Source organism: Syngnathus leptorhynchus, chromosome 10 (genome assembly GCF_054491065.1).
Source record: "Syngnathus leptorhynchus isolate UIUO chromosome 10, UIUO_Slep, whole genome shotgun sequence".
NCBI lineage: Eukaryota > Metazoa > Chordata > Actinopteri > Syngnathiformes > Syngnathidae > Syngnathus > Syngnathus leptorhynchus.
The window spans coordinates 1341583-1369528 of record NC_141204.1 but is presented as its reverse complement, the minus strand read 5'-3'; the positions used below and the strand labels follow the sequence as shown (position 1 = coordinate 1369528).

Sequence of the window (27946 nt, the reverse complement as noted above, 5' to 3'; positions counted from 1 at the left end):
CTTACTGTTTTTAAATAGTAATACTATTTTGACATAAGTTGTATTAAAACAGAGGAAATACTGTTGCTTCTTTGGGTGGATCCAGGATCAAGTTGTACTTTAGCCACCACACAAGTCCCTGTGACAAGAGTTGCTGGAACTGTAATAATGAGGCCACTTCCTTGGAAAGAGCAGCTATTTTCTTCTGCACAGTCTTTTATTTGTAAATAATAAAAATGAACTCTTGAATATAAAACATACACGTCAGTAGAGCCACATCTGTTATACAAACAAGAACCGTTGCAGTGAATACTTCTCCGTCTGTCATCTAGCGTCGTCGTTTGGGTTCGGGGAGCCGTGGGCTGTAAACAATCAGTATTCCAGGAATAATACTGACAAAGGAAAGGGCAGTCGGCCACGCTGCCAAGTTTTTCAACACAAACATTTTGCAACATAGGTCTGGAAAATCAGATTCTTTGTTGGCTTTAGAAGTCCGGTCCTCGCCGAAACAGGAGGAGAGGACTTCTTCAAAGGAAAAACAGGTGTTTCTAAAATTTTGCTTTAACAACTTAGAGAGTGGGTCAAGAAAGGCCTTTTGGCACAGCCCTTGTGGCTCAGAACCGCTCAGCAGCTTGAGTTCAGCAAAGGGTGCACATTCCTCTCTCTCTCGAGAAAAACAAAGAAAACAACCGGAATGTTTACGTGTCACTGACATTTCTCTCGTTAATATCCTCTCATTATTTTCTATGTACAAGGTGTGCATGTGTGTATTGGAGACAGGCAGATACACTTTTTTCTAAATTCATATATATATATATATATCTCTATCTTTATAATTTCTCTCAAACTCTTCATTAAAAGTACTTCAGATACATGTAACTGTTTTTCACACATTCTCTATTGGTCTGGAGCCCGACAAAGTGACACGACAGTTACATCCTCATCATCACCCACCGGGGACTCGGCTACGCTCCGTACTGTCGTTCTTGAAAGAAAAAAAATAGAAACAATGACATTTTACCGTGGAGAATTCCTGATATGAATATTTCGACCCAGAGTGGAAGGTGCGGTCCGGGTGGAGTCGGCCCGTTATCGTGGGGGGCGGGGCTTGGCTTTTCTCGGTTTGAATTCATATTCAGTACAAGCAAACTGTACAAGAACATGCAACATACAAGCTGGCCTAAAATGATGTGAAACTAAGACACGTCCTATCTCTCTTTTTAAAACCTTTTTTTTTTTTTTTAAGAATTGTTTGTTACTTTCTCATGTCATTGACATTTTCTATAAAAAAAAAAAAGAAAAGGAAGAGATCCAAATAAAAATGACATGAAAGTAAAAAACAAACAAACGTGCATGCAGCTGGGCGTCGGACAGGGCATCCCAAGATCATGCTGTTCCCTTTAACAGGTGAAACACAGCGGGGCGCGGGCTGGGGGTTCCCATTTTGTTGTTTGGACAACCTGATAGTGGCCTTTGCTCAAAAGCGTTCTTCTAAAACAGATATAAAAGAAATACAAAGAGTTTGCACCGTACGGTACCTGAACTCTTGACTAAACGAAGACAAACAAACATTTCAAATCAAACATACAATGCACATCATGAAGTTGGCCTCTTTTTGTTCGGACAAAGAGCAAAACTCATTTGTCTCGATCATACTGTCATAGAAGACTCAAGCTTTTCTTGTGCTTGCTTTCATGTGTGTGTGTGTGCAGGCTCCTTTAACTTCAAAGTTAAGTACATCATGTCGTGCTCAGCTACACTTGAACCGCTCGCTACCTTGGCAACGCAATGCCAACGGAGCAGCCGTTAATGTGCATGAAAATGTGTCCGTTTGAAATGTGAGCAAATCCCTCCATTGTTTACAGGATTGTAATTGGGTGCACGACAATAAAGTTAGACAAAAGAGATTTTGAAAGTGAAAAGAAAATCTCCATCTGGGAGGAACAAAGGCAAAGGTTTGCACAAAGAAAAGGCTCAAGTACAGTAGATCAAGAAGTAAAGGTGTGAGAAATGATTGTCAGACTCGGACTCAGCTTTGATTGGCTAGATTTTTCCCGCCTGCTCTCTCTCTCTCTCTCTCTCTCTCTCTCTCTCTCTCTCTCTCTCTCTCTCACTCTCTCACTCTTATTCCCTGTCTCTCCGTCTGGCTTTTTATTGCTAGACTGAGGTCTTCTTTTCCCGTGGTCGCTCCATTATGGTCCAATAGTTGGGTTCCTCCGTTTTGTCTTTTAAGGGTTTTTGACGGTCATCACGGTCACTAGGACCGAACACCCGGGGGTGGTCCTGAGCTGTCCAATGATGTCTGAGACGCCAGTCGCGTGAGTGGAGCTAGAGTGGGATCTACCAACGAGGATGGCGGAAAGAGTTTGTACCATCCGATCACCGTGCTCGATAGGTCCAAATCTTCCAATAAGATCTGTGCTACACCCATAAAACATTTGTGGTCCAATCGTCCATAGTCCCCCCACACTATCACCTAGAAGAGAAAAAAAAAAACATATGATAATGACTCTCTGAATTGAATTTCAATCGATTCAGAAGGGATTGGGGCACTCGTAAATGAAGGTACCAACATAAATAAACCAAAATAGGACAAGGGGCATGACTCAGTCACTTACAGAGACAACCACAGAACAAAAAAAGGGGAGGCAAAACAGAAAGACCGAATTGACAGCAGTTTTGAACAGTTTTTTTTTTGTTCTGTACTGTACTTGAATTCAACAAATGCGTTTTGTTTTACTCCTTATGGTTCATTATGAAAATCGGAATGTTGGAAAACGACAACATTTGATGTTATGCATGATTTAGATTATAATTTTCTGGACTGTGACCTAAAAAAAAAAATTCCGGGCACTTTTAATATGTGAACAAAATTGTGTACAAAGAGGCGGTAAGGAGTTGAGGCCAGTGCTGACGAGACACAAAGTTGACAGCACACAGAGGACAAGGTAACACACACAAAAACGCAAACAAACCACAATACTTGGTCCAAAAGAAAATCGAATGAGTGTTGAGAGCGGGGGGGGGAAAAAAAAGAAGACACGATTTTCAAATTCTTCACTCCATAAATAAATACAATGATCATCTCGTTTAAATATAGTAAAGCCTTTCTATATTTGAACTAAGAATCTATTTTTAATAGTTGAGTCCATAAAGCAGAGACACACATTACCTGAAGCACCTTGCTCTGGGGACTCTCGTCAAATAGCAGATGCTGCTGGTACAGAGGCTCCAGGGTCTTTCGTGCAATCTTAGTTTTCTTTTTGGCTTTACAACTTCCATTATCCAGTAGGTACACCTTGACATAGGGAGCTGTTGATACACCCATGACATTAGAGGGATTTAAAAAAAAGAAAGAATGATGAGGTAGGATTAAGAAAAAGTTGGTCACCTGGGAGGGATTTGGAGCCTGGTTTGGGGGTAAGGCCTCGTGCCCTGATCACCTCCACCTCCAACTGTCCTTTCTTATCCATCAAACCGATTTGAACATCACCTGCAATGTGTGGAAAATCCATGAATAACACCTAAGTCTAATCATATCGTATGATCCTTAATAGCACGTTTGGCCACCTTCATTTTCGGATGTCTTTCTAGAAAAAAAAAAGCCAAATCAAACCAAAAGACTCACCCATTGCAGGCGTTGCCAGTGTTTGCCGGCCAACCAGCTGACCAGGTCCTAACCCACCTAGAAAGTCACTGAACTGGCTGTCAGCACCCAATCTCATTCCTGAGAAGATAAGACTGATGCATACATACATACACAGACACATACGGTCCATTATTAGTTGACTATGAGAGAACATCAGACAGTGGCGTACTTACTTTCCCTCAGAGCTGTAGCTGTTCATGCTGCCATCGGTGGATTCTCTACTGGCCTGACGGTTCATGGCTGAGCCTCCTCGCGGGTACTCCACGGCCATGCCCGTCTCCACGCTCCTTTGGATGCTGCTGCCGCCGCCGCCGCCAGCCTTAGCCACCTTCTTACCTGCTGATGCCTCTGCAGCCAAAAGGAAGCATGCATTTCACTTTCATTGCGTTCATTTGAAAGCAGGCCTGCCTGACAAGCTTGATAACAGGTTACGCACAACAAATCCTCCATGTGACCTGAACGATAAACAGTTTCTACCAATTTTGCACACTTTGTGACTTTAAAATGTATTATTATGTATCTAAATGTTAGAATTGCATCGCTCATGTTCAAACTTGAAGATAAAAGGAAGTAAGAATTGGTTCAGCCCTTTCTAAAAGCCAACTGTGAACGTTTGATCCTAACATTTAGGTCATTGATTAGCCAATACAAAAGAAATAAAAAAATCCAAACACAATACAACAACAAAAAATTGCCTTTTTTTAATTGGCTTCTTCAAGAACTGAACCTTTTGCAGCATTGAAGACATCTGGGAAGTTGGAAATATCCAATTTGATGCTTACTAAGGCTGTCGTGAAAGTTTACTCGTCAAACAGCAATCACAAATTCCATTTGAATAATATTATGATTGAGTGCATTTCCTCATTATAGGTTGCATATTTCCAAGTTCCCAGCAATAATGATGATGAAGAGGATGGCGTGCTGAAGACAGAGGTCAAGAAGGGCGGGGACTAAGCTCTAGTAAACCGCATTTCATCTCTTGCTGCCAATTTCTGTCTATATGTACACTATGTACAATATATTCAGAAAGAAAAGCATCTCATTCTAAGCACGGGTAGTATCTTAGTGGTACATGCTGCCGCTTTCACCCACATGGTGAGTGTTTGATTCCCGGCCACTGCTGATACAAAGCCCGCTAAAAAAAGAAATGGGTGGGTTGTGCAGTATGGTCCCAAACAAATCATGCTACTAACTCTCTGGTGTGACAAGCTGAAAGTTGTAACATTAGCTGATTGATAATTTTGCTGTGTGCCTCACTGGCGAATGAAGCAAATTGCATTAAGGAGTCTTAAATTCAATGTTTTTTTTTCTTATTGTTGTAACTTCCTCTCCATGCTACACTGTCCTTCAAATTTGTTTACCTTTCTGTCTGTCCACCGCCTTACCAGCCGCTTCTGAAATAACACAACAAAACCCGTGAACAACAACTAAAACCAAAATACTGGAAAGACAGAAAAAAAAAACGTATTAACATGTATGACAGATCGAGACAGCAAAAAGTAGTTCATGACTGTAAGGGAGGAAAGTGACAAGTGAGAGAAATTTGAATGTATTTTTTTTGTTTGTTTGCTTATGTGTGCTCCACATTTTTTTCCGACAAAACATGACTGATGATGATTCTCTGACCTGTCTGGCTGAGCTGCGAGGTACTCCGACTGCGCCTGGACGGCAAGATGGCGACGACACGTTGGCTGAGGCTGGAGCGGCGCTTTTTGATCCCGCTTCCTAAACTTCCCAGGGCGGTGTCTGATTGGCTGCCATCTGCGTGCTCCATGCCGTAGATCTCGCCACTCACACTGGTGCTCTTCATGATGTGGCGGCCCGTCGCACGCACGGCTCGACTGAATCACATCACATCATTGAAATATCAATTCACGAGTATGGGGAAATATATTCACGTATGTACCTGAAGCGTCCTCTGGGTCTCTCTGACTGGATGGACATGTAGCTGGTGCTACTAATCCGAGAGGCACTGCTGGTTCGAGAGATGGCTGATACGTCGCTGACATCACTGTCTGAGGACTTATGGGAAGCGTTCTCACTGCTCGTCCTGTGCTCCTTGAAGAGCTGCGAGAAAATAACAGTGTCACACGGCTGACGTTCCGGCTGACGATCTGGGAAAGACACCTCTCGTTTGTTCTTGAGCGCTCGGTCCAGGTCCTGCTGGCTGGAGTTACTGACAGCAGCTGACATCCGGTTCGAATGAACCCTCATTTGGAGTTGGCGGACGCGCTCCTCTGCTACCAGGGCTGGACAAAAACAAAAGGAAAGAAAGGCTTTCTCTTGTTGTTTTGCGCTATGGTTTAAGTTCAATCAAGGACGTGCGAAACATCCATCCATCATGTTTACCTTGTTCTACACTGTTGCTCTTGGGGGGAAGCTGGGGGAGCTGCCTCACTTTGCGAGATGAGGATGATGTCACTGAAAGAGGTGCACCACCTTCGTGGTGGCCCCTAATATTCAGTAACAAAGTGCAAAAGACAAAAGAACAAACAGAGAAAATACATGAAATCCAAAATAGCCAATACATGAAATATTCAGACCATCACAGATAGAAAAGGTATCACTAGGTTGACAACAGCGACAATTGAGGAAAAGGTGGCACAAACATATCAGCCATAGGAGAAGCATCAGCAAATGAAAGCAAGATTTTTGACACACACCCGGGCGCACACTCACACCAACATGCACGGAAAGTAGGTGATGAAAGTGGGAGAAAGTGCAAATATCAAACTTTGCAAAATCTCACAATACTGCACGGATGACATCATTTGAAACATTCCATAGAGAAACACATCATTAGTGACAGGCGTCGACAAATCTGGACACACTAATAAATACAAACACGGAACAGGAGATGATTCGAAGAAAGTTTGGGATTGGACAGCTTATATGGAATGCAACATAGAATTAAATAGAGACAGCTTGTTTCTAACTCAAGGGTTAATAGAAATTCAAAGAGGATTTTGCAAAAGTGCAAAAAAATACAACTACCATGTCACATATAATTCAAAAATAGAAGATGAAGAATTGACTTTGATTTTGGCATATCAATCATGCAAACACGGGGCAATAACTGGATAAGATAGAGGAGAGCAAACTTGCTGTTCCATAACTTTTGGAGAAGACTGTATAATGGCATTTAGTCAAAATATGTATGCGTGTGTCGAATAAAATACAATGAGGAGAATTTCAGGGACTACAGAGCAAAAAAGAATGTGAATGACACGTAGACAGACACATCCAAACTTGATGCCGTTGATCATTCTAAACCATCTTGGAGGAGAAGGAAGGTGAGCACATAGAAGCTGCAAGTGCAATTCCCAGAACACCAACACTTTATATCAATGCAAAAAAGCAAACACAAGTGCGCAGGATTTCACACCAAAAGCAGTCCGAGCTACCGCAAGTTCAAAAAGAGCACAAAGTGAAGCTTATTAAGGGGAGGAAGGAGACAATACGAAAACCAAGACAAAACAATGTCAACACTATCCACCACCAGGAACACAAACCATTGCAAATCTTGGTGAAGAGACTTCAAAAGCGCACAAAGGCAAAAACCTTGACACAATGTGAGCGACAAACGGTGTAGAATTCACCGGTCCACAAAAGGGTACCTGTCATCTTCTGGGGAAGCATGTTGGATAAAAATCCGGGGACTCGGGGGACGTCTCCGGGGCAACGAATGAGACAATGATTTTCTAAGTGTGCACAGGGGGGAAAAAAAAATAACTTCACTGAAAAAAATGGACTGGAGTATACACATATAGCTTCAGGTCCAACACATATGATTTCACCACACCATCAGTATTTAAAAATAAATATAATACAAGTCTTGTTTGATGCTCACAATGGAAAAAAGATGCTTATCACTGAAGATAAAATGTTCACGAATCTCTATTATTTAAATATAATGCCCGAATTCAACTGATGCACGGTCTCCTAAAACCAGTTACTGTTGCTTATGTTTAAAGTATGCATATGTCATTTGTAATATACACTCTTTTGTTATATCTCTTATAGATGTACGCAGATCGCCTTTATCGATTCTAACAATCAATCAAATGCAGCAGCAAGCTTTTATTTTCTACCACATGAGGGCAGCAGAGGCAAGCCTAAATTCTTTGCTGCAGATAAAGCTGCAAAACCTTCTCATTGTTTTGTTTTTCTTCATCGCAATTTATTTATGTATTTATCATTGCATTCCATTTTTAGTATCATGAGTGATTTAGAGATTCTCCTAAAACACCATCAGTCAACAAATTTAAGACTGCAGCGGCACTACCACGGGGACATGACAAAAACAAGAAACACGGTCAAGGTTCACACGATGGATACCAGTCACAAACAACTGCAAGTTAGTAGTCTCAGCGGACAAAGCAGATCGATAATGGAATGTATCTGACATAAATTACTGCGGGACATCCTCTGGATTAAGAGACAATTAGGTGTGTGTGTGTGAGTGGTGAAGGGAATCACAGCACAAGAAGAATTAATTTGAGATATACAAGAAGAAATGCAATTGTCTTTCACCACTCGCAAGGATGTAACTGTTAAAGGATCAATGGCTGAAATCAGTTAGTGAAGACAAATTGATCAACAGTGAGTGTCTTGGTGTGTTGTGAGGGTGAAGCATCATTTTGGAAAAGTGGGGAAGAGTGCAAGAGAGCAATACCAAAGGGAAATAAGGGACTACAGCATCACTACAGGAGGGCGGTGGATACAAAGCATGGTACCTTTCCAACTCAGGTGAGGGGACATGATTATCTGGAGTCAGACAGTTGGTGCTAGCACTCCTAACCCTGTCCAGAGAAGGCTGAAGATCACTAGAGGCATCACAGCACAACATGCCATCCAATGGAGGAAGAGGAGGATGGAGAGGAGAGACAGGGCAAGAGGTCAACCACAAAGAGAAAAACAATGGACAAACATAAAACTTACTTCAAAAGAAAGTTTGGCTGGATTCACAAAACCAGAAGTCTGAGAACGAAGCCATGCCTGCTTGCAGGGCACAATGATGTGACTGGATGTGTCGAAAAGATCCTCAACTCATTGTGTGATGAAGGTGTGTGTTATCAGGATGGAGAGTCATGTGCCTAGTTGACCTCCTAAATTACGATAAGCATGCATGCCAGTGACAAAAGCAGCAAAATGAACAAGATTGTAGGAAAAGGGAAGAAAAAGAAAGAATTGTGCACGGCTGTTTGGACAACAGAAAGAAGAGTTCTAGGGGGCAAATGAAGAGGAAAGTTTACCTATGGTTTTATGTAGTTGAGTATGTTGTGCTTTAAAGCCACGGGTGATGATGCAATGAGGGTTTTTTTTCTTTTCCTAAAATCTTGGCTATGCCTACCCAAAGTGTAAAAGTTCTGATGAACGATTAACATTGTGAAAAATAATTGGGTTAATTCTTAATGTTTGTGCCAGTAGAAAAGAGAAAGGCGTAAAGACTAAAACTTTAAGAATGTTTCAACAGAAAAATGAGTCAAAACACAAAATCCATCGTCCTGTAGCGCCCTCTTGTGGATCACTAGTATGCAAGCGATTGACATGGACTACTTTGCTTTTGCTATGCAAGTACAAGTTCTGAGGCAGAAATTCACACCCAGAAGCACACAGTATGGAATATGACATGATTGACCAAGTTACCTGAAGTGGATGCACTCAGCACTTTTGCCTCGCATTGATTGGTGGATCATGATGACCTCACTGTGGTAACCATGGGGATGGATGACACATGAGGATATCAACAACAATTCCCCAAAACAGGAGAGCAAAGGGAGAAGAGAGTGAATTGGAACACGAGGACGCTATGCACAAACGCAGACATGAACACACGTTCCAACGCCAAAACACACAATTGAAATGGAGTTTTACAAACAACTAATCAGTTGGCGATAGCACCAAAAGTGCAAAATATAAAATAAAATGCATACAATAAAATAAAAATCAAGCTTGACTCATACAATGGGATTTCATAACATTCACACATTCCAATCTTTTGCCACTTTCCAGCGTTGCCTACAATGAAGCCGTCAGTATTGCTCCAAATTCAAATAAGTCAAGAAGTGGACAGATGCGAATGCAATGAAAATACCTGTCATCTAGGTATTCCTGATCCGCGTGGTGACCCCGAGCAGAGTCGTAGTAGCGGCTCGGAGAGCGAGAACGCCTGGGGTGCGAAAGCTCATCGTCCAGACTCCTGAAAAATAAAGACAATAAATAGATCATTAAAGACGGATATGACTTAAGTCACTGTGGTGGTCAAGCAATGTGGCGGACAACATTTTGGCTGGACTCATTTGGCTCAGAAAGTAAAAGCAGAGCTGGCAGCACAATGAGTTCCGTCCGGGCTAGTTGGAGTTGCCATTTCATTAGAAGATGGCCTCACTTTGTGGCTTTCCAATATTGCTCCTCTCTCACTTACTATTGCTAAAGTAAATTGTAGCACCTGATGGAAACGTGGCCGTCCATCACAATTTTTCGGGACATAGCCACTTTCAAGGTGCAAATAGAATTATTTGGAAGAAGCCTAAAAATCATCGATCAGTGTATTGAGAAGTGCAATATGTCATTTTCTCACCTCTGCGCGGGGACATTGGCCGGTCGGGATCGCATACTTCCCTGCTCCTGGCGGTGGGGGGATACCGAGCGCGAACGTATATGATGCGAGGGCGTCCTCTGGCGCTCGGGCACCTCCAGGGTGGACGTGGGCTCCCGTTGTCGCTCCCTGCCACGTCCCTCTGCTGTCAGGGGCCGATGGATGATGGTGCATGGAGATACACACGATATACAAAAATCATTTGAAGATGAACAGGTGGGATCTTTCGACCTGAAAAATCCTCTTGATCTTTTGATGTCAAATGTGTAGAGAAATCGACTACTCCGATATTTTGGGGAGGATTTGCAAATATAGCAGTAAAAAGCGATAGAAAATGGTTCTCTGTTTTTGAAACAAAAAATAAAACAAATCCTTTTTTTTTTTTTGTTGTTGCAGCAGAACATGGTCTAAAGATAAAAATAGCAATAAAGAGAGTGATCAGCCTTGAAGGCATATGTGCATCCTTGCTGGGCTTTGTTTTGATCCCAAGGTCCCTGGCTTCATTTCCAACAGTGCAATACCTCAAAGCTTGCAATGGCCCACTAGTTTCTCTTTGAGTGGGCCTACCATTTTTCCTTGCCATTTAGTAGACCTAACCAGCCAAACCAGATGGTTTGTTTTACAAAGCACTTTCTCTCAAGCCCATCTGGGATAGAGTTGATCTAAGGTGTTGGGAAAGAGGAGGAACTTTTCAGAAAAAAAGTGGCAAACCACTCCACCACGTTCAGTTTGAATTTCCTTCCAGTTCATTAAAACACTAGACTGTGAAGAAATGTGGGAAAGGTTGCATAGTACAAAAACAATCCCCACCCACCTTTAGAAACTACTGCGGTACCCTCAAACTCAGGCTCTGTTACACGCTGCGAACCTACATACACACAAACAAACACACACGCATGCATGCACACATTCCAGATGCAGATACACGTAGTCAAGGAGTAGGGGAGGGAAGTAAAAGCAGACATTACCATTGACGTACAGTACATGTTATACAAAGTATGATTTGTTTTGGAGACGCAAGCACACACGACATGACACAGCTTCCAAACAAACGGTGAAGTGGAGACACACACGTGCAATACTTACGCTGCAGCTTCCTGCCAGGGTTGTCGGCGTGTATGTGTCGACGAGGCAGATACGGGGAGGGGCGGGGGAGCGGTATGGATGAGACGTCGTGCGTTTGGAGGGGATACCAGTGTGGCTTGTCATCCAGCAAAGCCGTCTCCAGCTCGATCAGGATCTGTCAAAGTTTTCCCGTTACAATAACTGATGCAAAACAATACAAGAATATAGAAGTGGGTGTATTACTTCTCCCATAAAGATGCTGTCCTCCTCAGGTGACCTAGGCTGGTCCCATACGGTGAGCTCCAGCATATGGTTGCGGAAATCCCTACGATGGATGTGAGTGTAGAGGAATGTTTGGTTCCACTTGGGTTCGCAGGTCTTCTTCACTGCTTTTGTCCTGCGTTTACTTTTGTCACTATTTTAAACACATGCAAACACAAATGTCAGGATTTTCTTTTTTTTTGTGTGTGTTTAGCAAACGCCATTGATTCAATTCACAAATGAACAGTGTGGGATAGTTAAAAAAAGTTTAAAAAAAATCATTTTTGTGGCCACTTGTTTGAACATATGCCAGCTGTACCTGCGATCAGGAAGAAAGTACATTTTGACGTATGGACTTCTGGGTCGTCCATCAGGCCGGAGAGGGAGCTCGAGCGCCTGAAGCACATTGACTATTAACTGGTGACCTGCTTTGTCGTACCACAGCTTCACCTGCAGGCCAAAAACACACAAAGACATTTGGTCCAGAGATTTTACAATGTGACCCAGTTAACAGCCACTCACAGAAAGTTTTCCTGGCATTAGCTGTGGAGCGTCTAGAATCATTCTGGGACTGGTGGGAGATAAAAGATTTTTGGATGGTCGCTCCATCTTCTGGGACTCAAATGAACTCGAACCTGCTATGAAGCAAAAAGAAACACAAAATGATTTGCAAATCTCAAGGTTAGAAGGTGGAGCCCGGGTTAATGGGTGGAAGATGGATTATTTATTTTTTTTCTAAATAAAGATACCTACTAGATTCTAATGGAGGATGGGATGTGTCTGGGATTCTTGGGATATCACTGAAAAGACAAAGAAAACGTGTGAGGCGTTTGCATGTTTGCAAGTGCCTGCATTTGAATGCAGTCAAGTTAGTAGGTTTGTGGATGCACAGGCTTGCATGCTTGATTCCGAAATCCATACAGTATTCAAACTAGTCAGATACAGCAGATGTTCAAGCTAAAATATCACATGGTTAGAAAATGATCATGGAATGGGGACATTTCTTAAATGAATAAAGTGTGTACAAGTTGAGTACCAGTCATCTCTAAATGATGCAGCTGCATCAAGCTAATTCTACAGACGCTAACCATTTTGACATAATATAATTCGATATACAACGACTATTTTAATGATAATAGTCATAAAAATGATGACAAAACACACGTATAGATAAAATAAATAAAGCAAGCGTCGTCAAATAAACTCAAATCATGCTTTATAAATTCCAGCAGCCCAAATTCAAAACAGCAAAGTTTGAAGCATTATAAAGCATCAAATGATTTCTTGGATAATGTTTCCCAATGTGGTTTGTGGAAAACTATTCTACCGTCATAGACATCTTTCATTTTGCATCTCGTTGATTTATAAAATAATAAACAATTGCAGTGGTTTTCAAAGAGACAAATTTGTCTCATTTAAAGAAAAGATTGACTCTTTTTGGGATGCAAAATGTCACCAGCAATATGGTGCTATTCCTCCATAAGCATGAGGGAGAAAAAGGTCCTAAGAAAATGGTAAGATTACTTACTGATATTTTCTATACACCCTTTGTGATTGTTTGGAGAGAAATTAATACATTCAACTTATGTTCCAAAACAAAGCAAATAATTAAGTCAACGTTATTGGAAACAGTATCAATACTGATGATACAATAAGAATAAATAGTCAAACATAAGTGATGTTGAAATCAATGTTTGCTAGTAGTTTTTCCTTGTTAAACAGGATTTTTTTTCTCCTTTTCAAAATAATGGCCAGTCATTTTAACTTATTTTCTTATGAACTTAACTTTTTTTTTTTTTAAACTTAGTTTAAATCAATAAGACATACGAAATGGCTATGTTTGGTTTTCCAAGCCCACAAATGGATATCTGCACAATCCAATGAGAACAGAATTCCGTCTGTGTGTGTACGTATTCTATCTCTTGAGGTATCTTCACAAATGACATTGATTAATTTCTAAGTACGACTTACCCAATAGGCCGGGATACAACTAGCTCGACTTGGGGCTCCGCTTGCGATTCCAGGATGATGTTGTAAACTTCCTTCATGGTGGCTCCTGGTAACAGTTTCCCATTCCACTGCAAAACTTCATCCCCTGAAATTAGACATTACATAATAGTTTTTACATGATTAGCAAAGTGAATATTATGAAGAAACTTTTTTGTTTTGTTCAAAGTACCTGCTCTTAGATGTCCAACCACATCGGCCAGGCTGCCCTTTTTGACCTTGGTGATGAAGGCACCTAATCTCCCTGACTCTGTTATTCTACCTCCCACCACCTTGAAAGAGAAGGGGAATGTGAAATATTTGCAATCCATTTCTAATGAAGCCATGTCTTTTATCATGAATGCGTGAATGGGGCAGCCTGACCTTTAATCCCAGCAGAGCCCCGGCTTCTTTAGGCATGGTTGTGCTCCTCTTACTTAGGGTGATTCTGCCAATCAGATGGTCACCCTCCTTGGATGGTTGCCAGGTTACAGGATGCTGCAGCAAAAAAAAGGAGAGCTGGAAAGACTTAGAACTCTGACAAGCCACATAACACCGTTCAAATCGAATACGTTCTTGCACTGTAAATTAAAATTCGAAAATCGTTTTTATTGTTATCTTTGATGGCATGATTTGATTTTAATGATTGTTTTTAGGTCGAGCACTTTGTTATAGTTATGGCTGTTGTTCTACTTACATGCCACACAGTGGGGTCATGAGGGTAGCATTCCCAGTCACCTGCAAGTGGAAGATGATGGAACATGAGAAAGAGAAAGAGAGACAAACCTTATTCAAGTATTTAAAAAAAAAAAAACTTGAAATTTAACACAGAAAGCCCAGTTGTGCTAACCATTCATGTCTGAGTCAGCGTTTGTTCAAAAAAATGTACATATGAAAACAGACATTACATTTTCAGTGTCCCCACTTGGGATGACTTGCAACTGATTCAAGCATTTTTTCCCCCCATTCAATCTAACATTTTACAAGGATGAAAGATATGATTTGGGGCTCCTTCCAGCTGTAGCTTCTGCTGTACACATGTGCAGAGAGGTCTTGTTGAAATGTGTGCAGCACTTCAACACCATTGTTATGACATCAAGCAAAATAAGAGTAAGCATCCCTCGGAGCAGGCACACCATGAGGAGAATGCCTTGTGACAACTTACAGTATCGTGGCATTATGTAATCTTAAAACAAACCCGCTTCTCACTTTCATAACTCACTCATGACTGGAATTACGTGCGGTCTTGGATCAAATCAGTGAGTGAGTGAGTGAGTGAGTGAGTGAGTGAGTGAGTGAGTGAGTGAGTGAGTGAGTGAGTGAGTGAGTGAGTGAGTGAGTGAGTGAGTGAGTGAGTGAGTGAGTGAGTGAGTGAGTGAGTGAGTGAGTGAGTGTTTCCATTGTGATCTCCCAATGATTTTAAAAGTCAAATGATTTAAAAGCCTGCGTGCCTGCCGGGCTGCCAGCAACCACATTTGGTAATTGATCCCCCGTCTTAGTCTCAAGCTAAAAAAGGAAGCAGTGTCTTGCTGCCATGCTGGAGTGTATACAGTAAAACCTGCTCTGACAGAAAGAGCTCATACTAAAGCTCCACTTGCTCAATGTCATCATACTTGGAGTTTGACTTCTGCAGAATGTTCAAATTATAAAGTGAAGGCTAAAGTATTGTGTCTGCTTTGTAAACTGATGCATTAGGTTGAATATATATGTCAAAAACCCTCTTTTCTTAAAAGGGGAAAATTAAAAAAATAAACTTGCTCAGCAATGAGTTCTAAATGGAAAGAATGGTTAGCAGTGAAGTGACATCATCCCAGTTGGAAATGACAAGGTTAGAGTGTAAACAGCCATGTCTTCTAGGGCTCCAGGACATAGTTTGCTATGTGAGGCCACACAAGGTCAACATTGGAATCAAATGGGGTCAAACGGACCTATCACAAACATGCACGCTGGCAGTACAACTGTCACCACCAACTCACTCCCTTAGGGCCAAGCTGAAAACAATATAATATGACACTCAGCAAAGCATTTAGACACACACACACACACACACGCTTGTTAACATGCACACTGGTCACAATGACAGTCAGGCTGCTGGCTCTGGCCTCAAGCATGCATTGTGTATAAAACACAGCGCTGGCTGCACTTCTTCTAGAAAGATGGACAGAGAACAAATGCTGCACTTCAAATGCTATCGGTAATCATGTCATACTAGCTTTCGTGACAATGCGTAGTTACGAGAGAAAATACACTGAATGTCGTGAGAAAAGGTAGTTGTTGTTTTTTTTACAAATGTGATATTTCAGACGTGCGTATGCGACTGGTAGCCCTTCGCATTAATCAATCCCAAAGAAGTAAGAAACTTGAAAGACGTGGGAGCGCCTGTTGACACATTTGAAATCATTCACTGCCAACCCAGTTCATATATATTTGATGTGACAGATGGAAAATGACGCGGATTAAGAAATCTCACCTCTCTCGCTCACACTTTCAATCTCAGCATCCTCGCAACTGCTGTATTCCGGCGTGGTCCCTCCCTCTTCTTCTGAGCTGCTGACGCTGGTCTGCCTCTTGCCTCCAGCTCCCAGCCCTCGCTTTGATTTGTAGGGTCGAGGCGGCGGCGGACGCAAAGATTCCGATTGATCTGAGCTGAGCGAATCATTGCGTAGCATGCTGTCAGTTTTGTTCCTTTTGGTTCGTCTCACGACATGCCCCTGACCTGGGGCTGATCCGGGCCCTGAACTCAAAGGTTCTCTGAGTTGAGGGGGGTGGTCTTGTTGCGCGAGGGTGTGTTCACTCAATCCAGCGACAGTCCTCGCTAAACCGTCCCTGGACTCTGCCGTAACTCCTGTTCCACTGCCTTGCACTGGTCCAGGATGTCCCCGACCTCCAGGAAGGACTGGCCCTGCTTGATGAGGGGGGCCACGACTGTGGCCAATGTGTTGGTGGCCCCCTTCTTGCGTCCGTTTCAACCCACCGCTTCCTCCGACCGGATCGATGTCCAATGAACGTCCTTTTGTGAGTCGCCGGCTTTCCCTGGATTCGCCCCGGAGGTCTCGGTCCACGGAAACCTGGGTACGCAGCACGGGCTGGCCCGGCCTGCGCTCTGCCCGACCAGTTCCTCCACCCGCTTTTCCGTTTCTCCTTGTGGAATAGATAGCAAGAAAATGAGTCAAACGAATGACTCTGGAGCCGTGCAAGTTCATTCCTATTTGAAATGCAGTGTGCTGGCAAAACGTACGTGTCTCTCGGCGGTTCGCTGCGTGACCGAACGTCTGTTCCAGCCGTGCTCGCGGCTGCACTGGCCGCTTTGGGGTCTAGGGATGTCGTGGAGCCCGGAGGGGCTTGGGAGTGGGATCGGAGCTTCTTATCACTAAGGGTTTGGCACACAGATGGCTCGCTGATGGCTGATCCCAGAGCGGTGGGCTTTCCCGACGGAGCGGTGAACCATTCGCCTGGCTTGGTCAGTATCTCCTGTTGTTTTCGGCAGTTATTACAAACCCAGATGACCTACAGAAATAATCAAATTCAGCATTATTTTTTTTCAATCTTCACTGAACTACACGAAAGAAGGAAATAAAAACAACTGATGGCTTTGAGGGATTGTGACGGGCACGTTTCATGATCTGACATTAGAGCAGTGTAGACCGCTCAATTCATTTTGAAAACAAATGACGACAGATCAGATCACAGATCAATAATGATTAATATTGACAGCTGATATTGATGAGGGGTGCAATTCCATCCCAGAATAGATATGATGAATCATTGCGTAAAAGAGGAAGTGCTGCACGAAGGCCCTGCAGCATGAGCACAGTAGTAGTCATAAGCCGGCGTTTATATCAGATTCAGTGACGGAGGAAGTGTGGCTGGCCGTGAAATACAGACACACAGAGGATGGAGGAGGAGGAGAGAGAGAGAGAGAGATGGGAGGTTAGAGTCGGTCCGTCTTCTCCAGCCACCAGGGTTCTCATTACTCCTGAACACTCCCCAATGACTATTTAAAGAGAGCTAAAATAAAACACTCTGCCGTCTGCCATACCCACCACCCCTTTTCCCCATCCTCGCTCTCTCTCTCTCTCTCTCTCTCTCTCTCTCTCTCTCTCTCTCTCTCTCTCCCTCCACTCACGCTCTCTCTCTCTCTCTCTCTCTCTCTCTCTCTCTCTCTCTCTCACCCCCTTCTCTTTCACTTCTCCCTCCTCCAGATTGCTTTTGATTAAAGCTACAAAAGCTGAGGAGAAAACAGCTTTACACCGACGCCACGGCTATATTTATCCTGCCAAACAGCCCAGCACCACCAGGGAAAGCAGGAGAATGTGTTCAAATATAAACACACGCACACACACGCACACCCATGTGGAACATTATATCTTTGGTGAAAACATCCGCGATGTGATCAATGATGCTCATTTGGGCTAGACTGAAATTCTTTAAATTACTTTGAATGACCAGCGAGGGTATCAAAAATCCATCAATTCAAAAAAAACATATTCAGGTATATATCTCTGTGTTACAGAGATACCAGATAAGATTAGACTGTTTTAACTCACACACACACACACACACACACACACACACACACACACACACACACACACACACACACACACAGACACACTTTAAACACATTTAAAAGGATCAAATCCACATTCATTTGAACAAACAATATAGGTGTGTTCCATACAGAACCTGCAGGGCGGTTCGGGGTGTGTACCCGGCCGGCCTACTGCCCAAAGACTCTTGAGATAGAAAATGGAAATATATGCTTTGTGATCCACACTCACACATGGACACTCACACAGAAACACAATGCTGCAAGAACTGCAGCAGCAGTGTGTCACATCACCGTAGTAAGATTCCCCTGAGATCTTCGTGTGAGTGAAGGCGAACTACACAGAGAATAGCTTCTCCATAGATGGAAACTAGGACACAAAACCCGTGTGTGTGTATATCTTTGTTTGGCGTCCTGCAGCATCTGTGCCTGTGTGCACAAAAATGTGTGTGTGTGTGTGTAGCGGCGGGTAAAGGAGGCCTGCTCACATATACAGTACGTGCATCATTGCTCATGTGTACTCTCTATGAAACATGTGGTGCTTGTGGATGTTTGTACTGGAGAGATGCCATTTTTAAGCATCATTAGTGGCTTGAGGTTAAAAAGCACTCCAATATTTTCCACATTGTTGTGTTGTATCTGCACGTTTATCAATTCTGAGTATCTAATGCAACGATTGTAATCCAGCTTCTGCAGACCTTGCTGGAGCTTTTCTGTAGAAGTGTGCAGTAAATCCTCCAGGTCATGTAGTAGATTGCAAATTATTTGTGCATTGATTGAATGAAATCATTTCCTGTTCACGTAGCGGAATTCATTGCGTTCAATAAATCTGGCTCAATCTACGGCTCCAACGATAGCTTGTTACACTTGACCTAGACTTTCTTTATTTACCAGATAATGACCTCTGTTTTGCTGCAATGTTGTTCCAAACTATGAACAATCAAATGGCAAGTTCTTATCACCTGAAGTCACAATCCAGCACTTACTGTATTGATCAGCGCAGTCAGTTCACTCAAGCAGACATACTGTCATGTAACACTCCCAGGCTACATCACGCTTTCCACTAATGCCTCTGATCAAGCTAAAAGCCACCAAATACTTGCCACTTATCAGGTGAAAGGAAAACAAATCCAGAAAGAAAGGAGATGGTGAAGGAGGAGTTGGGGAGGCCAGACAGGAAGTAGTGGCAGCCAATGACAGCTTGACGTATGGTACCGGCAGCATGCAACTGTGGGCGTCTATAAATCCTGAGTTAAGGATGAAAGACTGCCACAAAGGAGATTAGTGTCCACAGCAGCTAATGAGGTACTACATCAGCACACCACAACTCCCCTGCAACACAATACACACACACGTACAGTTCATGTACAGTACACGAGTACATATACAAATGGCTAATACACAGTAACATGCAAGCCAAACAAATATTGAACTTTGGATCGTTTGCACATCTACTGCCATGAAAAAAGAAGACTTATTGTATTGATTACTTGATTTTAAAAGTAAATAAAGTAAAAAAAAAAAAAAGTGACCACAGGCAGCAGTTAGAAAGACTTTTTCTCGCGCAAGTGGTTGCAGATATTCAAGATCAGTTTTTGCCATTAACTACAATTTCTGATTGGCATTTACTGATCTTGTCATGTTATGTCATGTAATATAAAAACAACAATGAGCATTTGCAATAAACAACCCTTCACCACCTCGATGGCACTCTGTCAAATAAAATAGCATATGATGTATCCGATCCATAGATGTTGAGCAACCAACACATGGGTGCCATTTGGAAAGGGCCCATAGCAGCATGGAAATAGAATTTCCCTTGAGATGTCTGTCATTTCCTCTGGTGTATATCCAGCTATTTGGAGATAAGCGCCACACACTGAGATCATACCGGCGTACGCCCGGATTTCATATACGGCAAGAAGCAGAAGAAAGATGGGCCCCTTAAGAGCAGTCAATGAGAGACGCACGTGGAGGTGGACGTAACTCGTGAGACTGCCAATCAATAGTAATCATGAGCCTTTGTGGCATTAACAGGAGATGGCACATCGCTCAAGGCTTTTTCCACTGTGTTGTGCCGCGACACAAAGCGCCACATCATTTCTGACTTGGATCAATAGACATTTGCAACACATTTTTGTGCTATTTCAACCTTAATGGCACATTCCTGTCATCACTAGATTCATTTTAGCCATCCAAAGTTTTCCCTTTATTTGCATGGGGTTCAGAAGCCATTTCAAAAAGAGTACAAACCGAAAACAGACAGCGCCAAACATTGCTTAAGGTCTACCTATTCGAAATGTATTCAGTCATTCATTCCCATGGTTACCAGTGGTTATCTCAGACGATCTGTTATCTCAGTTATTGTTAATGCTGGACGAAGGTCGAGTGAAGCGTTCTCGCTAATGACAGTTTCATTTTTTTTTTTTTTACATATTTCTCAAATTCACGCATGTTCACATGTGTCCATTAAATGACAAAAATGCCCCAAAAGTCAAACATTTTAATGTAAATGTCTGGCATCATTTTAAATGTTTCCTAAAGCGCACAATGAATGGAAAATGTGTGACTGTTGAGTGCAATGAACACTTCTACAAACAGGAAAAGAGCAAAGCACTCCTAGAGAAGTGCTGATTTGGCGGTTTCTGGAAGGGAAGTTTGCCAAAGAAGGTCTTCAACCTGACTCAAGTGTACAAGCAGATAAGTGCATGTCTGCCACCCGTCACCAGTATCATACATGATCATTCAGGATGACCTCAGTAAAGCAGAGATCTATCTGACTATGGGATATCAACAAGCGCTTCTAATGACACAAACTACAGACTACTTCAAAAAAGAATCACTACTCACCACTTTGTCCTCCTTCAGCCCGGTCAAGCCGTGCATGTATATGAAAAAAAAGTGAGAAACTTAGTAAGATACATAGAAGGTTGGTTTACAGAACATGTAAGCATCATTTATGAAATAAGAAAATGATTTTACAAGTCACCTCCCTGGTTGTGTTGGGTTTTTATATCTTACCAATATCCAAGCCATTGAACTTTCCCCCAATGAATAAAACTGCCAACCCAATCATAGCGCCCAAGACCCCATGGCAGGCAATAATTAGAGGAGACTGACTTCAGGCTGTATGTTTAAGTCTGTGTGGGATCATTAAATGCCACACCGGGAGGACACAGCACCTATTTGAGCGGAAGTTGTAACGCCTTTCCTAATACACGCCTCTACCCCCCCGCTGTGTGTTGATAGGGCACCTCTGCACCCCTGGGAGACCCAGACAGAGTGGGAGACTACCCCCTCCATCCACAGCTCAGTGGAATGCCCAATTAACCTTTAGCAGCTTCTGCCTGGGTCGCACTGCGCTGGGATCGCACATAAACAAACGCTCGGACTACTGTGGATGCTTGTGATGACAGCATATATGAAAACATATAGGTTGTAGGCATTTTTGTCCTTTTTCATCCATCAAATTCTCACCGTATTGGATCGAAGCGAGACCCTCCCTCCGCAGCGGGCGCAGAACTTGGTCTGGCAGTACGAGCACAAGTTCCCACAACCGTCTGCAAACTTGGTCTTCTGGCAGATGCCGCAGGTAGGCGCGTCGTCTCTGTGAACCGCCGAGCCCGCCGCAGCTGTGGCCTGCCTGATCACCGTCTCCCTGTAGCTGGAAAGCTGCTGCTGGATGCCCCTGGGACATATTCAAACTTGAGTAAGTGATGGACCAAATGTAAAAAGGAGCTGAGGGAAACAAAGGATGAAAAGAACTGAGGGATTGATAGTTATTACAAATATTGTACTATCTTAAGTTGGATCGCGTTGGTACTCAAACCGCCTTCAAGCGTTACCTCATTTACCGACAGCATCGGGAGCAACTGGGGGTTCAGTGTCTTGCTCAAGGAGAATGGCTGAGCAAGGATTTTTTTTCCTTGAGGGGCCATGGGGGAGCCAAGGATATCTCAGGGGATCCGCAAAACAAAACAGTATTTTTTTTTTTTTTTTTACAAACCCAAAGAATTTAATATCAATGTTTATTATATTTCATTTTTTTATTATAGAAAATAATTTATTAGGGGTAGCACCTGGGGGGGTCCAAGCATATTTCAAGGGTGCCATTGCCCCCACGGCACCCCCTCTAGCTACGCCAGTGAACATGATCATAATGGCAGGAGAACGCCTTTCCTAAAAAAAAAAATCCTTCACCTATCCATTAAAACACATAACACCTGAAAAAAAGGACACCCAGTTGTACTTAACACACATGTATACCCAAGGAGCCATAGCTAAAGGTCACAGAGAGGTCACCTGCTGCTGCACTGCAGGATTCCTGCTCTGACTGTGCATGAAAAAGTCTGAAGATGGTGGAGGCACGAAGAATAATTTTGCACACTCTAACACATCATATCCATTTTGAAACTTTATTATCTCTCTCAACTTTTGAATATCAACTCTGTGAGACACTTCCACATCTCTGTTAGCTGCCCATGGAATGTTAACAAAAGAAGTAACGAAATCATTTGTTTCCCACAATAGTTTTGGATGACAATCTGGATGCTCAATCCCAATAAAAACCCAAGTGGAAAAGACCTTCTGCTTAATATTCAGTACTTGCATCCAAAATACGGCAAATAAAAAGTCCTTGAGGTTCATTAGTGCTACAAAGCCAAATATTGGCACATTGTGTCTTCACTTCTGAGCTTTTTGAAGGCAATTTGGCATGTCGTTGGGATTCAGAGCCAGCCTCAGATATTCCCTGTTGGGATTTGCTCCTCCGGGGCCTAGAAGAGTCATTATCCTTGTACATTCAAATAGAAAGTGGACATAAATCAAAATAAGATTTGGTAAAATAGGAATTCACCCAATTGTCGTTTGGTTATAAGTCATAAGAAGTGAAGTAAATGTTTGGATTTCATCACGTTCGAATTTGACGTCAGGTTTCAGAACACTTCCACGATGTCTAACATTTTGCCTTTAAGAGTTTTTTTTGCATGCAAAGCACATCCACCCCCAGTCATTTTAACACTTTATTATTTGCAGCAAATACTTTAGCACCTCTTTTGAAACAGTATCTGAACTTTTGAAACTTGTATTGTGCTATGACGCACCACAAATCACACATTCCAAATGATTTTTTTGCGCTAGTGGGGTATGTTAATATATCTTTTTTAGAATGTTAAAGTTGTTATCTTTCTTTAACATTTTAAAACATTATTCACAAAACCTACATGAAAACTGGCCTTTTTGTATATCTATATATGTATATATAAAGTTTATCATTATAAATATATATATATGTATATTTTGCATGAAATGTGCTGTGACCATATGGAAGCAGGCACATGCAGGCTCTCTGATTTGCTCTATCAAGCTGTTCCAACTTCCCTCAGTTCCGTTACAAAACTTACCCTGCTGGGTTGCTCGTGTGTAGTCCCCACCATTCACTAACCCTACCCGACCCACCTTTCAAACCTCCTTTCAAGAATGAAATGTATGTATTTACTTTTACAAACAACAACAACACTACTTAGTTGCCTCATACGACATGTATGTAAGAAAGGTCGTTGGTGGTACTGTGAAAGTATTGATGGGAAACAGAATCATCTTTCTTGTCTTTAGAGTTTCTTTCCTCCTGACATTACACTGTAAATTTGAATAATTCATTCTAAGAACTTCAAAACTGATACATTTTTAGAAACAGCCATCCATCTATTTCTGTAGCGCTTGTCCTCATTAGGGTCTTGGGTTAGCTGGAGTTTATCCCAGCACAATTTGCCATTGGCGGAGTACACCCGAAACTTGTCCATCGCAGGGCGCAACCGTTCTTCGTTTTTTTTTAATCATGTCCTTGCTATGACAATAACATCTGTTACTTGTTTATACCACCACTGAATCCTGAATATGTTTCATAAAACAAACAAAGATTTGCATATTTTGCAAGACTTCACAAGCTTTTGTCACGTTTCAATAAACTGCATGAACCTTAATGACAAGATTCTGGCATACAGTATATGCAGGACCTTGATGTCTATGGAATCAGCAACGTGTTACAGTTTGGTGGCCATCCAAATTAGAATTGTTTAGCCTTGGCAGAATAATGTCTGAAGATTTATCACACTGTTCAACCTTTTGAATAAAGTGGTCCACAAAGTCGCCCTTGAAGGCAATGAAGGGGGATGGCCCTTACATCTCCTTGAGGTCCATTTGTGTTCTACAAACTATACATGCTGTGTCTATGTCTGCCTGTGTATGGCATTACCGGGCCATATGGAGGCTTGTCTGCCCACTTAAATCTGCTGTTGGCTCTGGTGCTTCCTCCATCTGCTCCCCCCCCCCCTCCCTCCCTTGAAATGGACTAAAGTAAGAAATATGATCAATGCATAGGAAAATAAAATAGAATTTGTTCATGTGGTTCATCATCATAGTTTAGCATCATAATAATAAAACCAAAGCTAAGCTTTCTGACATTGGTGGGAAAATCGTGAGTGGCTTCCATTGTACTCTGCACGATTTGTGAAATGTGAATTCCATTTGTGAGAACTTTTATAATAGAGCTCTTTAACAAAACACTTTTCATCCATGCTCCATAAAGCTGAAGTGAGCCAAAGAGAGGCAAGTCAGTGTTTATCATAGCACAATACGCAATCCTGATCATAATGGTACCATCCATCCATTTTCCGAAGCCCTAACCTATCATGTATGTTTTTGGTCAGTCAAAAAGGAACCATAACTGTATTCTAACAAGTCTGTTATGACAGTAACGACACAGTGTTTGCTTTCCATACATCCAATTTCCCAGGCACTTAACCTCAACAGGGTCGTAAGCAAGCAATAAACTTGTTAGTTGTAGACATCATAAACTGCCGATGAAAGTTCATTTTGTGAATGTGATTTTTTTTTTTTTCTACCATAAGCTTCAATATTAATTATGAACATTGTTTTTTCGAGACTCCGGCTGCTTGAACCTGTACAACGTATAATTCTATAATCATATCGTGGGCGCCTGCACCCCAAATCTGGCACAGTCCTGTAGTGGACTCCCACACCACCGACATCATCATCTTTAGCGAGTGGTTTTGAACACGTCGGCCCTGCACGCTAAATCCAGAGTGGTATTATCAGAGATAAAATCCAAAAGTTTTTTTGGGGCTGATATCGGACCGATAGCCGATCCAAAACATCCCTAACAATACCAACACGTGTTTAGAATCAATGCAATTTTTACAGCTGCGTTTTTTACCCCAGTGATATATTCAAGATTGATCTCAGAACAAATCAAAGTACCGTGTGAAGCAAAGGTACAAACAGTTAAGGATCCACTTTTGAAATTGCAATTTCCCCATCAACCGGGTAAGCCACTCACCGGACATCGTTTTGCTGCAGAGGTTTTTTCTGCCCGACCAAGTTTACTGTTCTCGCTTGGATAGGCTTCTCTTCTCTGAAATACACAAAATAAGAAACTTTGTCAATTTGATTACATTACACATGGTAACTTTTTTGATTGACAGTATACAAAGATTGCTATGATACTACTATGACTATTACCACTATAAAGTATCTGCATCTGTCTCCTGGTCTGATATGATTTTCAGCCTAACACTATTTTTAATTCATTTTAATTATTTTTAATCGTGGCTGCTGTATACTGGAATTTCCTCAAGTGGTTTTCTCTTCTCTTATCTTAATCCAAGAGATTTTCAAGCATGAAATGATTTGTTACTTTATGGTCAAATGCATGACATCATTTCATCATTTCAACTGTTTCATTGATGAAATATAAGTTTGGATGTTTTTAGTCTGACTAACCTCTATACACGTGTCAAAGAGATCAAATGTCTTATTGTCAATCATTTAAATATATTTGATGTGAGAAATGTATTTTCATTTTTTAGCAATTTTTCCAAATCTATGGGCACAGAATCCAAACATGCAAACAATACGGAAAGACCCCGAACAAAGAGTTAGCGGCATGAAAGCAAGATAGACTATGAGATGTGTGTTGTGCATGTTTTCCTGCCATAGATGCAATGAATAGTTGTGCAAAACATTTGTGCATCATTTTCACTTGTCAACCAGTGAGGCCCCATCAGAAAGAAAAGATGGCAGTCCAACTTAAGACATAGGTGCTGACCATCTTATTTGCAGCCTCTACAGAATAACAGCATTCTGAAGCATCACCCAAAAATGATGCATGGCCACTTAGAGATGAAGCTATATATTGGACATTTCCTACTTTAGATGCAGTGAATCGATCCTCCATTCCAGAGCTGGACTATCAGTCCACGCAGAGTGCTTAAAATAGAAACAGAATCGTAGCGCTTGAGGAGCGTGTATCTTAGGTGGGTCATCCGAGCTATCTATCTGTGTGCGGTGTTGTGCACATACTATGAAAAGGGGCTTTAACTCCACGGACTAGGTAGTATTGGGTTCATTTCCGTACTACTTCCGCAATGAGCGACGTTGGACCTTTCTTCGTAGATGGAGACAATGGAAAGGATGACAGAGGAGGTGGATGGATTGGCTACGAGTCACTCCTGATTCCCAATGACATTAAACAGGCACCTTCTCCCCACTACTGGTTCTATAACAGCCTTTCTGTTTGCAAGAGCTCTGGCCTACATATCGTGCATAAGGATGGGAAAAGCTCAACCGCACCCCAGAGCTGGGAACAGCAGCTGTTGAGATGGATGCTGCACAGATAAAAGCCAACAGGGAGGGTTTTACTTTTACTATGTGCCATGTCAGGCATCAGTGAGCTTTCTGCTATTCCGTTGCCCCGTTGCCGCTGCATCTGTCAATGAAATACTTCAGGTTAAAAGCAAATACACTCCACTTGACTGAAGCATAAGCATGACTCATGGTGCTGATGCTAATGAGACAAGTGCAAATGAGAAATTAGTTTCTGTTTCTCAGAGAAGGGAGTAGAAGTGGGATGTCATCCTGCTGGTGATGACTTGGAGAGGGACACGCTCTTGATCCAACCGTCAAGTTACCCACAACTGGTATCAAAACCTCATCCAGGTGGGGTTTTTTTTCACTTTTTGTCAGTCTTTCATTGTAGCCGGTGCACGAGAGTGTAGAATAATCACAGCCGTCCACGCCATGCACACACATGCAACCCATGCATGGTCAGATCCAGAGGAGCTGTGCTACTGATTCTGAAGCACTAGTTACACAAGAGTGGAAGAGGAGTTCTGTCACACACACACACACACACACACACACACACACACACACACACACACACACACACACACAGCAATCTTTCTTTAGCTCACTTTAGCATGGCCTCCTCCTTTGCTTCTTCCTCCCGTTGCCGAGCCAGCACAGCCATGATGATCTTCCTCTCGTCCTCAGTCAAGTGGCTCAAGTCGGGCTCTGGGATGGCCTGAGCGACGGGTGGACCCCGAGGGCCTACTGAGGCAAACATCTTGCCGACCACCACCCTCCTCTTCCTTCCCCTCGATTGGGATCACGAAAACCCGCTGGCGGAGCCCACGGATCACGACATGGCCCGCGGATGAAGCAGTCTAAGGAGCGACTGATGCGGAGTTCCCATGGCGGTTGGGGGGGGGGGGAGGCACCCGGCGCGGCAGCGGCGAGGGCGGCGGCGGTGTGATAGTAGCTATGACAGCGATGGTGCTTGTGGTAGCGCCAATGTTCACGATTGACGTTATTGCCTCTCCTTTTCCCTCTTGTAGCTCCGGTGTCAAACCCCCAAACCACCCACCCTCCCGCCTCTCCCCTCCACCACCTCCGTTTCACGGGGAGCCCATTTCTCCGGCGGTCGGTGCGGACTCTGGCACACGGGGATGATCCTGGTTCCGGCCGAGCAAAGGAGAGGGAGGTAGCGACGGGAAGG

At 42.7% G+C, this 27946-nt stretch overlaps 1 protein-coding gene across 1 annotated transcript; it reads right to left on the bottom strand.

The window, feature by feature from the left end:
- Window positions 1-121: 121 nt before the first annotated feature.
- Window positions 122-27588, bottom strand: rims1a (regulating synaptic membrane exocytosis 1a). The gene is made up of 31 exons (XM_085922448.1): window positions 27363-27588; window positions 25448-25522; window positions 21568-21778; window positions 20941-20952; window positions 16780-17048; window positions 16012-16682; window positions 14239-14279; window positions 13926-14039; window positions 13735-13834; window positions 13527-13650; window positions 12309-12355; window positions 12078-12193; window positions 11875-12005; window positions 11538-11709; window positions 11316-11469; window positions 11044-11097; window positions 10212-10374; window positions 9726-9830; window positions 9278-9337; window positions 8365-8454; window positions 7246-7329; window positions 5978-6081; window positions 5756-5877; window positions 5535-5695; window positions 5255-5469; window positions 4990-5022; window positions 3802-3976; window positions 3608-3720; window positions 3371-3472; window positions 3152-3291; window positions 122-2455 (listed from the first exon to the last, which is right to left on the bottom strand). Exons 1-31 carry the CDS (start codon window positions 27512-27514, stop codon window positions 2237-2239), a joined length of 4329 nt encoding a protein of 1442 aa, XP_085778574.1. The 5' UTR covers window positions 27515-27588; the 3' UTR covers window positions 122-2236.
- Between the last annotated feature and the right edge of the window lie 358 nt (window positions 27589-27946).

Bases quoted from the DNA above. Each gene is read 5' to 3' on its own strand.
- rims1a (XM_085922448.1), bottom strand. From the start codon at position 27,514: ATGTTTGCCTCAGTAGGCCCTCGGGGTCCACCCGTCGCTCAGGCCATC. The intron at 6,082-7,245 runs GTACCCTTTTGT...ACTGAATATTAG, and splicing joins GCTTCCCCAGAAGATGACAG to GGGCCACCACGAAGGTGGTG. The intron at 3,473-3,607 runs GTGAGTCTTTTG...CACACATTGCAG, and splicing joins ACTGGCAACGCCTGCAATGG to GTGATGTTCAAATCGGTTTG.